This window comes from Ictalurus furcatus, chromosome 28 (genome assembly GCF_023375685.1).
Source record: "Ictalurus furcatus strain D&B chromosome 28, Billie_1.0, whole genome shotgun sequence".
Lineage (NCBI taxonomy): Eukaryota > Metazoa > Chordata > Actinopteri > Siluriformes > Ictaluridae > Ictalurus > Ictalurus furcatus.
In genome coordinates this window covers 16,032,552-16,048,106 of record NC_071282.1, presented here as the reverse complement: position 1 = coordinate 16,048,106, position 15,555 = coordinate 16,032,552, and the positions used below count along the sequence as shown (strand labels likewise).

Sequence of the window (15,555 nt, the reverse complement as noted above, 5' to 3'; positions counted from 1 at the left end):
TATGAGCCCATGCAGTAATAAAATACATGGCGATATTTACATATGATTTAATAGCTTATTTTAATAAATATCAAAAATCTAAGAGGTTTGCATTATAGCTGACACCTAGATGAACACTTTACAGTTGGTTATATGACTCTAAGTCATATATACGTGTTTAACAATGTCGTATGTAACTTTAGAGACGGTCCCTTAATTTCCGCCTATCTGCGAATATCGAACGTTAAACGTCAAACCAACTTTTTTCCAGTGTCTAAACTTTTGACTAGTACTGTATTTATTTTATATCCGTCGATCCATCTTCTATACCGCTTTATCCTTTTCAGGGTCACGGGGAACCTGGAGCCTATCCCAGGGAGAATCGGGCACAAGGCGGAGTACACCCTGGACAGGGCGCCAATCATCGCAGGGCTCGATATTTATTTTATATATACCTGATTAATTTTATACACCAAAAACGAGAAAACTACCGATCTGGCAACACTAGGATCTCATATCCCAGAAGGCCAGAGCGCACCCGGAAGTAGCGTAGAAAGTCAAAGGTTGCCGTTCACTTAGCTAGCTAGCTAGCTAAATCCTGAGTTGTTTTGATAGAGAAGCACTGCTCTTATCAGGGGAACAGCACCAGACGACTGGAGATCTTTGTAGCTTTGAAATGTTTCGTTTGTACATCTGTTAAAGAGGACAAACGTATTTATTTCCGCTCATCCCACTGTTTCCCCATAAACATGACTTCCCGACGCCCAGACAGCTTCGACGGGTTAGGTTACAGGGGCAGGGAGGAGCCGTCGTACGGCGGAGGCTATTCGGGAAGGTCGTTTAACAGTTCATCCAACACTGATCTGCAGCACTGGGTCACCACGCCTCCGGACATCCCCGGCAGCAGAAACCTGCACTATGGGGACAGCACGCCACAGTCTGAAGCGGCTCCTGCAGCCCCCGGGGCCGGAGACGAGTTTCAGTCGGCTGCTTCTCCACCGTCCGGTATGTCAGGAGTGAAAGACTGGACTCTCCCCTTGCATTGTGTGCGATAAATAAATACCACAGATCCCGCCTTAGATCAGGCTCATTTGCATATTCATTGAGGTGTCGTGCTCATTTACATATCAAAAAGTGAAGATTTAATGAAGACAGAATACAGTAGAGTTGAACCAGAAACTAATAGATTATAACTTATAATTTCTTATAGAAGGAAGAAGTCTTTGGTCATGGCACCACAAACTATTTATGTATATATTTATAAAATACCATAATTTCTATCAAGAACGCAAACAAAAGGAGGCCAAATGAAGCAGTGGGTATTAGAGATATAGATATGAATGAAAATGGTTTTGTGAAGAAGAATAACTCATTCATTCATTCATTTATCTTCAGTAAGTGCTTTATTCTGGTCGGGGTTGATCCGGAGCTTATTCCAGGAACGCTGTTCACATGTTCGTTCACAATTTAGAACAACGATCCACCGATACTGCTGTGCCACCCATAACTCACTTTTATTTCTTCTAATTATAGTGAAAAAGAGAGTTTAAAACAAAGAAGAAAGTCGTGTGCTGGTGGGTCAAATAATGGTGACGAGTGATTGGTCATTGGATACAGTGGTAATCAGTGATTGGCCGAAGGGATCAGTGATTGGTCATCGGAAACACCGGTGGTCAGTGATTGGTCATTGGGAATAATGATGATGTGATTAGTAATCGGGAACAATGGTGATCAGTGATGGGTGGATGGGATCAGTGATGGGTCAGTGGGAACAGTGGTGATGAGTGATTGGTGACTGGGAATAATGGTGATCAGTGATTGGTCATTGAGAACAGTGGTGATCGGTGATTGGTTGATGGGATCAGTGGAGATCAGTGATTGCTCATTGGGAGCACTGGCGATCAGTGATTGCTCTTTGGGAGCACTGGCGATCAGTGGTTGCTCTTTGGGAGCACTGGCGATCAGTGGTTGCTCATTGGGAGCACTGGTGATCAGTGATTGGTCATTGAGAACAGTGGTGATCAGTGATTGGTTGATGGGATCAGTGGAGATCAGTGATTGGCTGATGGGAGCATCAATAGAATGGTCGCAAGGAACATCGGCTTGCACAAACACAGCTCAGTCAGGCTTTAAACAGTGTTGGTGCAAAGTGTGTGTGTATGGTGTGCCTGAAAGAACATCTGTAAACCACGAAAATGGGTTCTTCAAAGATTCTTTATGGGTTCATTGGACAATAAAAGGGTCTTTAGGGTTTTAATTAAGAGTTTCTACACACCTCATGGCCAGTGTACCTGGGATAGGCTCCAGTTCCAAAACGCTCAAAATAGATCAATATAAAAGTACATATTAAGCTAATAATTACATTCACGAAACACAAGATGTGCTGTGATTATTAGTCAGCCTGAGAAATTTTATTACACCGAAAGGAGTTCCTCCTTCTAAAAACATGCACTCTTACCTAAATACATCATAAGATAAAATCTAGAAATTTGATAACCGCATATAAATAATGAATAATGAATGACCTTTCTGGACTTTTCTTATGCCCTTTTGGCATTTAATAAAATATATTCAAGCTTTAAATGGGATGTTTACCAAGGCTTGACTCATCCAAATGAATATCTGAGTCCAGCTGTGTGTTGGACAGTGTAAACAGTAGTTGGACAGAATATCTTGAGGAATATCGCGAGGAGACGTTCGTCACTTCGTTTTGCTTTTAATCAAACATCTGCACAGCTGTTCCACAGAAACATTCCTCATTCTTCAAAAGTGATGGGGGGAGTATTCAAATTCACTTCAAATTTATGTTGTATTCATAAGCATAAATAAAAGATATGTTTAAAAAAAAAAAAAAAAAAAGGAATCTGATACAGGGGGGAAAAAAGTATGCAGACACCAAAAATGCAATTGTTTGCTATTATTGCTTCAGGATGTCTATGGTAGAAAGTAATTAGCTTTTTGCAGCATTGTGGATGAGTTTTGGCCCATTCCTCTTGTCAAACAGTCTTCAACTCCTCAAGGTTGCCAGGATCCTTCTGATAGACTGGCAAGTTCAAAAAGTCAGGCTAGACCATGCAAGCACCTCTATCTTCTTTTGTAGAGACCAGCATTGAATTAATTATGGCTGTACAGTATGTTTGGGGTCATTGTCTTGTCGAAACATCCATCTTCTTCCCCTATTCACTTGCTTGGTCTATGAGGTTCTATTCTCCTCTAATATGCTACCGTACATCGCTCCGTTCATCTTTCCTTCGATGATGTCCCTGTATGTACCGTTTGCAGAGAAGCAACCCCATACGATGAAGCTCAGACCTCCGTATTTCACTGTAGCTACGGTGTTCTCGGGATCATACGCGCAACCCTTCTTTCTCCATGATGAGATGGAGAATTATTACCAAAAGAGTCTTATTTTTGTTCCAGGGCTCGTTTGGAGCGTGCGTCTCTGTCTCCGTGCCTCGTTCGTAGCCGAGGAGTTTAGCGCGAGGTGTAGAAACGGAGATGATTGCAGCGCAGTTCATTGTTCTCTGTGTAACTGTTGTTCCTGCTGCTTTCAGGTGGTCCTGCAACTCCTTTCAAGTGACTGCGGGCTTCTGTCCAATCCTGATCATTAGTCTGCGAGCATGCTGTGAAACCTTGCGTGACGCACCTGCCTGAAGAACGAGTAGTTATGGTTCCATGAACTTTTCACGTGCATGTTATGGAAATAGCAGTACTGACAGGGATGTTTAACGTTCTTTGCTGAAGCTCTATAGGTTTTTCCATTCGACTGTCGTTTAATAATGTCGTCGATGAGAACTTTAGGAAGTTCCTTCACATTAACATGATTGCTACTTGTTGTGTGAAATCTTCCCAGTCAACGGCAACGTCTTTTATACCGACGCAAATTGTGTGATTTACTTCTTCTTCTTCTATCTCTTTTCTACTTTCAGATCAGTTGAACAGATTTGCTGGGTTTGGGATTGGTCTTGCAAGGTAGTGTATACCTTCTACACACAGTGTCATGAAGTTTGTCTAAAGAGTTTTTGTTTTTTTTAACAAACTGTTTTGTTTGTTTTTGTTTTTGTTCAGCCTCTTTACAGAAAATGTTCTAGCCCACCCGTGCATTGTGTTTCGGCGGCAATGCCAGGTAAACCTGAACTGAAACGAAAGATGGATAATAGTACACGTTCGTCACATAAACAAATAAAATGTTTTTGTTTTTTTTTAAAAATATGATGGATCTGCACTAATGTAATACGTACTTTTGTAATCATTGCATCGTTGACTGCAAAAGTTTGCACGCCCATTGTTTTGCTCTGCAGCTTATCTGCAAACCAGAAGCGTGGTCATGAATGGTATTTTCCTGTGGAATACCTGCTTACGGAACAAACGAACATTAGTCAGCACATTAACTCATTTACGTCTTATTTCAACTTTGAATCAGCTTGCTGTAAGAGTCACTGGGATTTAGAAAAGAATCTAAAGACCTGTGGGGAAATAAAAAACAGTATATTGACCTTTTACAGAGATAAAGCAGCAGAGATAAAAAGATATTAGAGCGTTTGGGGCGACCAGTACCAACAGAGAAAACTACCAGAAATGGAAGAAACACCTACACATAGACATGACCTCGAGAAGGAAAGAAATATAACTGGGAAAATAAAAAACCCCAGAAGGACATCACAGATACACAAAAATAAAGCAGACACAAATAGCAGGAAACCTGAAATGACATCCTTTGAAAATATCTATTTAATATAATCTTGAATATAGTCCAATTTATCAAGTGTTTCCTATTATAAGATTACAAGAAAACCAAATGTAACATTATTAAACTTATTTCTAGACATTTTTTAAAAACTAATTTCTTGCTATAAAGGCAGATCATTTCACTAATTCTGTTGAGCAATACATTTCTAGGAATATGCAAAATTATATGTCAATAGAATAAGAAAATTTAAAGCTTAAAAAAGATCTAGAAATAGACATTGAGATTAGCTACTAATTTCTGTGATGAATCACGGAGACAGGATTATACTGGAGAAGTACTGAATATTAAGATTCCTGCTCTATGCCAGGAACGTGCATTGTGCCATAATTATCAAGCTTAAAAAAGATCTAGAAATAGACGTTAATAACACAGAAATCTTATCTAAGGTTTATTGTAATTTTATAATAGGGAAAAACTGGATAAATTCGACTATGTTCGAGAGAATTTCACTTCCTGAGCTGTTATTTATTTGCAGTGTAATATTTTAAAGCTCATGCCTCTGTGGTGCTTGAAATGTTTTGTTGGTTTCATCATCTTGAAATAAGGGTGTGCAAACTTTTGTTTTAATGCCTCATTTAATTGTCGGTTTATATAAGACCGAAGTTGACCGTTTAGTTGTTTAAACTGATATATAGAGATAAAAACCAAGTTCGGAGAGATGCATGTGTATATTTAAAGTTTGTGGTGTTTATAAGTTCGTTAGGTGTAGGTTTTAAAAGTTTAAAAGAAAGATCAAGTTAATGCAGTTTAATTAATCAAACTGTTTATATATATAATATATATTGCTTTCTTGATGATGCGTCTCAGGTGAATTACCACGCCAGATGTTACCACCTGTCACCTTTAACAGCTCTTAATGTGATGTACAATGTCTCCAAAACTCAGGTAATGAAGGCTTCATGATGGCTTTCAGTATGTCCACAATGCATCTGATGATAGTACGGTTCCTGACTTTTATCTTTAATAAGAGCCTCTGGAACCTGAACGTTATTGATAGCACTAGAGATCTGAAACGTGAAGCTTGGCAACGTCTCAATTCTCCTCTCTCTCTCTCTCTCTCTGTGCAGGGTCCAAAGGCTTTATGGAAAGGGATGGGAAGCACTTTCGTGGTCCAGGGAGTGACACTCGGGACAGAGGGCATCATCAGCGAGTGCACCCCTTTGCCAAGGCAAGCAATATCTGTTTTCCACCTTGTTGTGGTGATCTGGTGATCTCTCTGTCACCTCAGGAATCCCCCCCTTGTTTTTAGGTAGTGGTTATCTGATGCTGAGTCAAATGGAAGTGTGCAAGTCAGACAAAGAGTGTCATACATGAAGCCCTGAATTCTACAGGTTCCTTATTATAGCACTAGACCACAATTTCTGACGTATTACTTGAATGTGGTTATGTGTGATTTTTATTTATTTTTTACAGAAAGCTTGCTTAAAAGGTTTACAGGGTGTCTGGTTGAGTCTAGAGTATTAAAATAGGCTACTATTTTGCTTATATTTTGTAAATAAAACAACTAAATTTGTTACAAAATATCATACTGACAGTCCTGGCATTTCTAACTCTGGTTGTTTTTTTTTCTCTCCAGTGTTTCCAGTGGCATAGTGGTCAAATAATATTGTCATTATTCTATATGTTTAAACACATGAAAACCTAAACCAACTGGAAATTGCTGTCTTGTCAAACTCGAGATTTTCTATCTTGCTAACGATTTTCTAACGATTTTTTATCTTACTAACGAACACATTGGCAGAGGTGCCAACAGCTACGGTTTAATCTGTAGCATTTGCACATTTTTGAGTCCTCGCTACGTCGATACAGGAGACGCCTGAAGACTACTTGAAGGGGAAAGGACATGGAAATTGGGAAAGTTCTGGGTAAACTTTGACGTGGGATTTTGCAAATCTTGGATTTGTGAGCCAACAGAAATCGAGTGGGCGGGACTGTGGTCTCTGTGGTCCAAATAAATACATAAATAAATGGAGGACCCGCTTATTATTATAACGTAACAAATTTTGCCTCCCAGTTTATTTTGACGCACATCTTAGGAAAACAACGTTACCCCTAGGTTCTTTCCAAAATCATCCACCATAATGAACATACTGTTGACGTGTGCAACTTGCGGGTATCGTGATCAGTTTACGTTCTTTGGCTAGGTGATACGATGCTATAATATCCATATCGTTATGAATAATGTCACAGTGCATTTTTCTGAGATGTTGTGGATATTGTGATAGAATTTTTTTTTTGTTGATTTGTTTATTTTTTGCAATATTTTTCTCTTTTCCGTGTTAAATATATGTTTGTTTGTTTTTTGTTGACATTGAATGCCGTGTTTTCTTAACACAACACCACTGTTTTGCTGGCAGGTTGTTAGCAAAACTACAGCAGATAAATAAATAAACAAACAAACAAATAAATAAAGTCTACACACCCCTGTGAAAATTTTAACAGGGGTGCGTAGACTTTTTTAAAATGTATATATGTATATATGTGTGTGTGTGTATATATATATATATATATATATATATAATATATATAATATATATCCACTGTATATAACATACGACATACTGTTTATTTCGGAAATGTCTTTTATTTCATTTCTATTTTAAGGAAATCTGAATTTTAATATTTACACAGTTGTTACAGATTAATATGTTAACTTTATCCAATTTGGAGACACTGAAGATTTTTTTTTTTTTTCCCTCCCCCACACACACAGGGAGCTGCCACACAGATGGAATCCCAAACAAATCGCAGGGCACTTTATTCTGAAAGGGTAAGGTATTTCAAAAACATAATTCATCATTTCTAACATTTTGATATGTTTATCTTTGGGAGAATCGTAGTACATTAAGATTGACTCTGTACGTAGGGTTTTTTTTACGGTGCACAGTTAGTCATGGCGTCTGATCAGATGTCTTCGTCACCGATGACTTATTTCCCGTCTGTTATGTTTTCGGGATGTGCGTCCACCTGCGTGCCAATTCGAGAAATCGTTAGCATGATATCTCAAGAACAAGTGGTTGATTGGTTGTAGAATTGATATGGAGTCATCATTGTAACCAGCAGATGAATTGATTAGATTTTGGAACTTGAACTTCCTTCCTGTTTGAAGTATATTTTAAGGTTATTTCTTGTTGCTCGTTGGTGGTGACGGTATCCCTGTGGACGGCATTGCCGTCCATTCTCTCTGTCAGATTATAACAACAATATGATAAATACTGACAGTATAAGAGATTTTACGCAAATGTCCGTCCCAAAAATTAGCTTTCTAGAGCCCTATTCAGACTGGATTAGTTTTACACGAGGAGGTGGAGGAATGTAATTATGATCTATGATATGGGATTTTAGTCCTATCATGTCAGTAAAGATTACGCCATATTTGAAGTTCTATAAAATGACCACAACAAGGAAATATACAGTGGTGCTTGAAAGTTTATGAACCCTTTAGGATTTTCTTTTTTGGAACGGCCAAGTCAAAGTCCTGACCTTAATCCAGTGGAAATGTTGTGGAAGGACCTGAAGCAAGGAGTTCATGTGAGGAAACCCACCAACATCCCAGAGTTGAAGCTGTTCTGTACTGAGGCTCAAATTCCTCCAAGGCGATGTGCAGGAGTGACCGACAGGAAATAACCGGAAACGTTTAGTTGCAGTTATTGCTGCACAAGGGGGTCACACCAGCTACTGAAAGCAAAGTTTCACATACTTTTGAACATCACTCACAGATATGTATGATATTGGATCATTTTCCTCAAGAAATAAATGACCAAGTATAACATTTTTGTCTTATTTGTTTAATTAGGTTCTCTTTTAGGACTTCTAGGATCATGTTGGTCATATTTATGCAGAAATCTAGAAAATTCTATAGGGTTCACAAACTTTCAAGCATCACTGTATATCCCATCTGAACTGACATAATAGTTAAAAAAAATATATATATATCATTATATCCTGTAGGAAAAGTTGTTTTGTGTTTTTTCTTCAGTCTAGAGACACTGATCGAGAAAGTGTTCAAAACCAAGCCTTGGTCAGGTTTAAACGCAGAACAATAATATAATGTATACACGACAGACTTTAAAAGAACGTGTCAGAGAATCAACACGTTTAGGCGTTTTAGGTACGTAATTCAATTCATAGCACAAGTAAAGCCTACAGTATCTACAAGTTATGGTCACGTGACCTACTAATGTTCAAGCATAGCCACGGCAATTGCTTTTAATAAAGGACAAAATAGATTTTTCTTCAAACGAAGTGTAAGTAGTACGCAGGAAATCCATACGTCTCCTTTGTTTTATATTCTGCATGCAAGGAATGGTTTGTTTTTGTAATCAATATCCCTTTTAAATAAAATAAGCGATACTGTGAAATAGTGGTCATTTAGGACTCCGTGAGAATCTCGGACCGTAAAAGTCCTAGCTGTAGATCGCGACCTGTTTTTCGAGCACCTCTGCGTTCGTGACCTTTCTTCCTTCAAACTTTGGTCTACGCTGGATTTGTCCTTATCATTCACCCTCGAGTGCTTATGTTTAGAGCATTTTCTGTTGTAAACTACGCTGAGATGAAAGCACTGATGTGACTAATACATGCACAGAGTTCCAGTTAGTGTGACGATGCACCCGAGCATCAAAAATAGCTTAGGTTATATCACAAGTGTAATATTAAAAACTCCCCATGATAACAGATCTCGTATCGTAAGAATTTAGCCATTTCACTCACCTCTTGGTGTTAGTGACTTTAAAATTTTGATCTTATCTGCGTCATGTTTTTTTTTTTTTTAATCACTTATTGTACTAATGCTTATCCACTTTCCTGACTTCTCTGTGTGTGAAATTCTAAAGAAAACTCGCTTGCTTAGTGGTGTTTGGGATTTAGTCAAGTGTTGAGTTTGTGAAGAGGGAATTTCTAGCACTTGACCTCTTATCTCTGTCTGTTTAATGGTTTTGAGCAAGAATGTTTTTTTCTTTTCCCTTTTTTTCAGTTTAACACATGTGGTCGCATTGCCGTTTTACTCAGCAAGCCTCATTGAAACTGTCCAGGTCAGTGTCAATCTTAAATCTAGATTTATTAAGTGATAAGCATGAACACATGTGCATGAGAGTTATTTAGAATAAATCATTTAAGTTGCATATACAAGGATGAGAATAAATATATATATGTGTGTGTGTGTGTAAATATATATTTATTATTGTTATATATATTTGGTATTTCAGTTGCATTGAACACAAACACAAGGCTTAATTATATGCAGGTTTTTTCTTTGTATACGATCTTGTATAAATCTCTGCAGTTTTAATCTAACCCATACAGATGGAAACAAATCATTTTTCAGATTAAAGTTAAAAAAAGAAGCATCTGTATCATATCATCTTCTAGACTATAGTAATAAAAAATATCAAAATATGTTTATTTCATATTATCAGGAATATTAAAAATAGCTGTTTTTATATGCGCTCCATATCATATATCTTTATTGCACACTTTATTAGGAACACCTAATTCACTCATTCATGCAATTGTCTGATCAGGGGGGGGTGATGATATATGTGTGATCTCGGTGGTTTTGACCGTGGTATGATTGTTGGCACCAGGCGGGCTGGTTTAAGTGTTTCTATAACTGTTATAAGAGTCTCTAGAGTTTACTCAGAATGGTGTAATAAAGGAAAAACATCCAGTGAGGGACAGTAACGGACAGTAACGCCTTGTTGGTGAGAGAGGTCTACAGAGAATGGCCAGACCGGTTCGAGCTGATCGAAAGGCTAATCTTTCTCAGATAATCACTCTGTACAGTTGTGGTGAGCAGAAAAGCATGTCGGTATACACAACACGTCGAGCGTTTAGGCGGATGGGCTACAACAGCAGGAGACCATGTCGGGTTCTGCGTCTGTCAGTGAAGAACAGAAAGCTGAGGATGCAGTGAGTACAGGCTCACCAACTCTGGACAGTTGAAGACTGGAAAAACGTGGCCTGGTCTGATGAATCTCTATTTTTGCTGAGGGCGGCTGTGGATCAGGTGGTAGAGCGGGTTGTCCACTAGTCGTAGGTTTGGCGGTTCGATTCCCAGACCACATGACTACACATGCCGAAGTGTTTTTGGGCAAGACACTGAACCCCAAGTTGCTCCCAATGGCAAGTTAGCGCCTTGCATGGCAGCTCTGCTACCATTGGTGTGTGAGTGTGTGTGTGTGAATGGGTGAATGAGACACAGTGTAAAGCGCTTTGGATAAAAGTGCTATATAAGTGCAGTCCATTTACCGAGGTAGGATCAGAATTTTGCAGCAAAAGCGTGAATCCATGGATGCAACCTGCCTTGTGTCAACAGTCCAGGCTGGTGGAGGTAGTGTAATGGTGTGGGGAATGTTTAATATTCTAATGGCTACTTCCAGCATGATAATGCACCAGGTCACAAAGCAAAAGTCTCCAGTCTCAAACTGGTTTCAGGAACATGACAATGAGTTCAGTGTTCTCCAGTCGCCGGATCGGAATCCGATAGAACCTGTTTGGGATGTGGTAGAACAGGAGATTCGTAGCATGAAAGAGCACCTGAAAAATTCGCAGGAAACAACATGGACCAGATTCTCAAAGGAATGTTTCCAACATCTTGTGGACTCCATGCCATGAAAATGCAAATGCAGGCCCTACCCAGTATTAGTGTAGTGTTCATAATAAAGTGCTCGGTGGGTTGTATATTAATTTATCTGTCATTATAATACACAACGATTTCCTTTGTGAACCTTATAAACCGCATTTACTAGAGCGGAAACCGCATTATTAAGACCATTTCCTCAAAATTTTTTTTTTTTAAATCTATATTCAGAAGCAAGAATCTCAGTTTCTATTTGACATGCATTCATGAAGTTTTTCTTTTCTACCCATGTTCATATACCGAACGTTGCCGTAACAACATCACTTTTAATAACAATGCATGGTATGTTTTTGATTAAACAATAAAGATTCTCGAACAAGCTTTACTGTAAATGTCCGTCTCTTCTGAGAGTCTGCACAGTATAATACATATTCTAATTTTAAGGAACATTAAAAGACTGAAGAAAAAGAAAATCTTTTCTGGATTTATTAAGTATGCAAATTGGCACATATTTAAACAGTAATTCGATTAATTATGATGTCTGTTGTTTAAAATAAAATACCTCTGCTTCATAGTTTTGACCGTGAAATTAAAAAAGAATTATTCAATAGTGTGAAAAAAAAGCACTGTGTTATTTTAATTATTTTAAGAGCTTCTGTTGTGTTTTTCACCTCCCTATAGAGTGAGATCATTCGGGACAACCCGGGCATCCTGGACTGTGTGAAGGAGGGCGTGGGGCGTGTCTTGGGTCTGGGCGTGCCCCACAGTAAACGCCTCCTTCCCCTGTTGACGCTGGTTTTCCCTACCGTCCTGCACGGCGTCCTGCATTACATCATAAGCTCCAGTGTGCAGAAGCTAGTGCTGTACGTGCTCCGTCGCCGCGGCAGCACCGGCACGTCACCCAAACGCACCGAATTCGGCAAGGAGACGGTCCAGAACATGCTAGACGCCTATTTCCCAGAGCTGATCGCTAGCTTCGTGGCCAACCTGTGTGCCGACGTGCTACTGTTTCCTCTGGAGACGGTGCTGCACCGGCTGCATATTCAGGGAACTCGCACCATCATCGATAACACTGACCAGGGCCTCGAGGTGCTTCCTATTAACTCTCAGTACGAGGGGATGAGGGACTGCATAAACGCGATACGACGCGAGGAGGGTCCGCTGGGCTTCTACAAGGGCTTCGGGACCATCGTGATCCAGTACTCGCTACACGCAACAGTGCTGCAGATCACCAAGATGATTTACTCAACTCTGCTGCAAAATGCCTGAGGGGGGTGTGTGGGGGGGGTTACATTGTAAAATACGCCATGCACGGGTCCTTTCTTCTCACTTCATTTCATCAGACTGCGTTATTATTTCAGGAAGCGCTTGCATGACACATCATTTTGGCTGCTTTCACATTGTGCTTTTTTTTCTCTCCAAAGAAAAAGTGCTGACCACGCCCCTTTGTGTTCTGATTGGATAGACCGATCTGCTAGCTTATCTGTATAGACTGTGTTAACGGTAAAACGTGACGTGACATTGTACGTAAACCTCCTCTCATTCTCTCTGTAACCCTACTCTACGTTCACACGAGCAGTGACGAAGCGCCACACGACATACGTGCTGCGATTTCATCGACAGCCGCAAGCGACAGACTGACATTTAAACTGAGATGTTCTCACTTCTATGCAAGTGACATACGACGCAGTAAAGTGATTCCTCAGACCCTGTCCTATGGCGCGCATGGATTTTTTTCCCCACGACTATAGTTCCTACGTGCAGTTAGTTTCACGTTTAATCTTTCCTCGCGTCAAACGTGTATAGGGACATTACAAAGAAAAATAAAGCTCAGTAGAGAGCGTTCTAGCTTCTGGCGAGTATAGATAAGCAAATAACGTGAGGCCGTTTTTTCTAATCTGTCAGCGAATATAGTATGAACGTCTAACACATAACGTGAATCGATCCATCAGTTTTAACACAGATTATAGTGCTTTATTTATGTGTTTAAATAATTCCATTTACAAGCTACGTAGCTACTAATAATCTCATCAGGACTAAACAAAAGCGACAACAGGGACACACCCACAAGAGAAACTACAAGTGAAACTTGTCTCTCTAGTGTGAACATGACATAAGAACATTACAAGCACTCTGTCCTACATGTCTGTTCGCCCCACAAGCTGCATCCGAATTGGTTTGGGCGGGGTTTTTTTTCTTTTCTTTTCTTTTTTTCTTTTCCACAACCACTGTGATGGAGGAAAAATAAATCTTAGCAGAAGCAGTGCTTTATAATCCGTTTATTCTGCTCACGTCAGTATGACCCTGGAGCACAATTAGATGACTAAATGAACCACTTTTCCACCATGAAACATGACGTGCATGATGTGATTTTATTTATAGAAGATAGTAGTAAAAAATCATTTCAGTCTGGTACGCAGTTTCCAGGATGTTTTTGACATAAGTACTACAACAGAGATTAGAGATTACGTTCAGCTCATTTTGCCCTGAGGGAAAAGGGAAAAATGAGTGAACCGAGTTGTCTAAGGGAGAGCCCCAAACGTGATTGCCTGTTTCCAAAAATACCATGGTTTCCATCAGACCATTAACGCATAAAACTTAAAAATAAAAAATCTGATTCTGTCGTCGCTCTGAACCAAAACCGGAACTCCAAGCTAGAACTTTTTTAAAAAAGCTACGATGAAATAAATATGAATAATCCTTTTTTCAAAGAGTGTAGCAAGTGTTGAATCGCGTATGAAAGACGCGCTGAGAGTCGAGAGAAGGAAAACAAAAAGCGTCTAGTGCGAAAGCAGCCTTTAGATTGAGGATTTGCTGTTCAATAAACGGCTAAACGTCATTTGTTCTACTCGATCAGCACAGCTATGTGTGTGTAGCTTTCTACTCTTCACGGTCCTCTCTTACTGATGTAATCTTGACTCGTGTTGAACACAATTCCTCTCACTCTGCTTACAGTACAGCGTTTTCTCTACAAACTCAGATCCTGGATTTCCACAGCCTTGCATAGATGTGCTTTATCGTTTTCTAACACACACACACACACACACACGTTTCACAGGGGTGTTAAACAAAGTCAACTGCTAAACACTTCAGGACCGGTGTCTAGAGATTAATAGTACATGAACGATATACAAATTGTAAAGTGTTCTTGAGTCATTTGCACCCTGGTGAATATTTGTAATGATGTGTGAATTAGTGAAAACGTTTCCATCTGCTTTCTGCCACCTCACTGCGAGGGGTACAGTATAACTCGCCACATCGCAACAGCACTGATTATAGTGATCGTGTCAAATTTTGACAGCAGCACTTTGTTTGGAAGCAAATGAAATGTTTTAGCTGCACTAGAATAAAAAATATATATGTAAAGTAACGGCTACTGTGATTGCGAATAAAACGTATGCAGTTGTGTTCGTGTCGAATTGTTCTTTTTTCATTGAAAACGAGTAATGTATTGTGGAATTATACACACCGTTCTGTACACCTGCTCAGTCGTGTAATTATCCAATAAAACGATCACTTGGAAGCATCGCCATGGATAAAATCATGCAGAACAGGTCAAGAGCTTCAGTTAATGTTCACGTCAAACATCAGAATTTGGGGAGGGGGGAGAGGGGGTGATCTCAGGGGGATGTTCCTTGAGATCTACTTTCCTGCAGGTTTCATCTTCGACTGAAATCTAACATGCCGGTTTTAGTGGGCACGATTATGTTCTTCAGGAAGGTAGATCGACGGGAACAGGGTTGGTGACCACTGCCCTGGGGTTTACACAGAACGGTGCGAAAAACACAAACGTGAGCGGCACTTCTGTGGGTGGAAACGCTTTGTTGACGAGAGAGGTCAGAGGAGAACCTGGCTAGACAGGTTCGAGCTGACAGGAAGGCTACGGTAACTCATAACCGTTCTCGGAACAACCACGGTGAGCTGAAAGTGAGCATCTGGATGGGCTACAACAGCAGAAGATCACACCAGGTTCTTCTCCTGAGGCTACAGTTCATCAGAACTCAAGGGTTGAAGATTGGATCAAGTCGAAGCGATATCTGTATAATGTTAAACAGTGATCCTGTGTCCACTGTAGCATCGTATTCCTGTTCTTGGATGACAGGCGTGGAACCTGACATGGTCTTCTGCTGTTGTAGCCCATCCATCTTGAGGTTTGACATCATCATCAGTATCTGCATGATTTAATGCACTGTGCTGCTGCGATATGATTGGGTGATTGGATAATTGCATGAATGAGCAGGGGTTTATG

General features: G+C 39.8%; 1 protein-coding gene across 2 annotated transcripts; it reads left to right on the top strand.

Annotated features, from left to right (window-relative positions):
• Positions 1-143: 143 nt before the first annotated feature.
• slc25a46 (solute carrier family 25 member 46) lies at positions 144-14,713 on the top strand. 2 transcript variants are annotated; one of them, XM_053618402.1, is made up of 8 exons: positions 144-984; positions 3,909-3,951; positions 4,048-4,105; positions 5,537-5,614; positions 5,797-5,897; positions 7,443-7,499; positions 9,702-9,759; positions 11,988-14,713. In XM_053618402.1, the coding sequence occupies exons 1-8, from the start codon at positions 729-731 to the stop codon at positions 12,573-12,575; spliced, it is 1,239 nt and encodes a 412-aa protein (XP_053474377.1). In that variant the 5' UTR covers positions 144-728; the 3' UTR covers positions 12,576-14,713. The 2 variants fall into 2 exon arrangements, with proteins under 2 accessions (XP_053474377.1, XP_053474378.1); XM_053618403.1 differs by having other exon boundaries at positions 844-3,698.
• Positions 14,714-15,555: the final 842 nt, after the last annotated feature.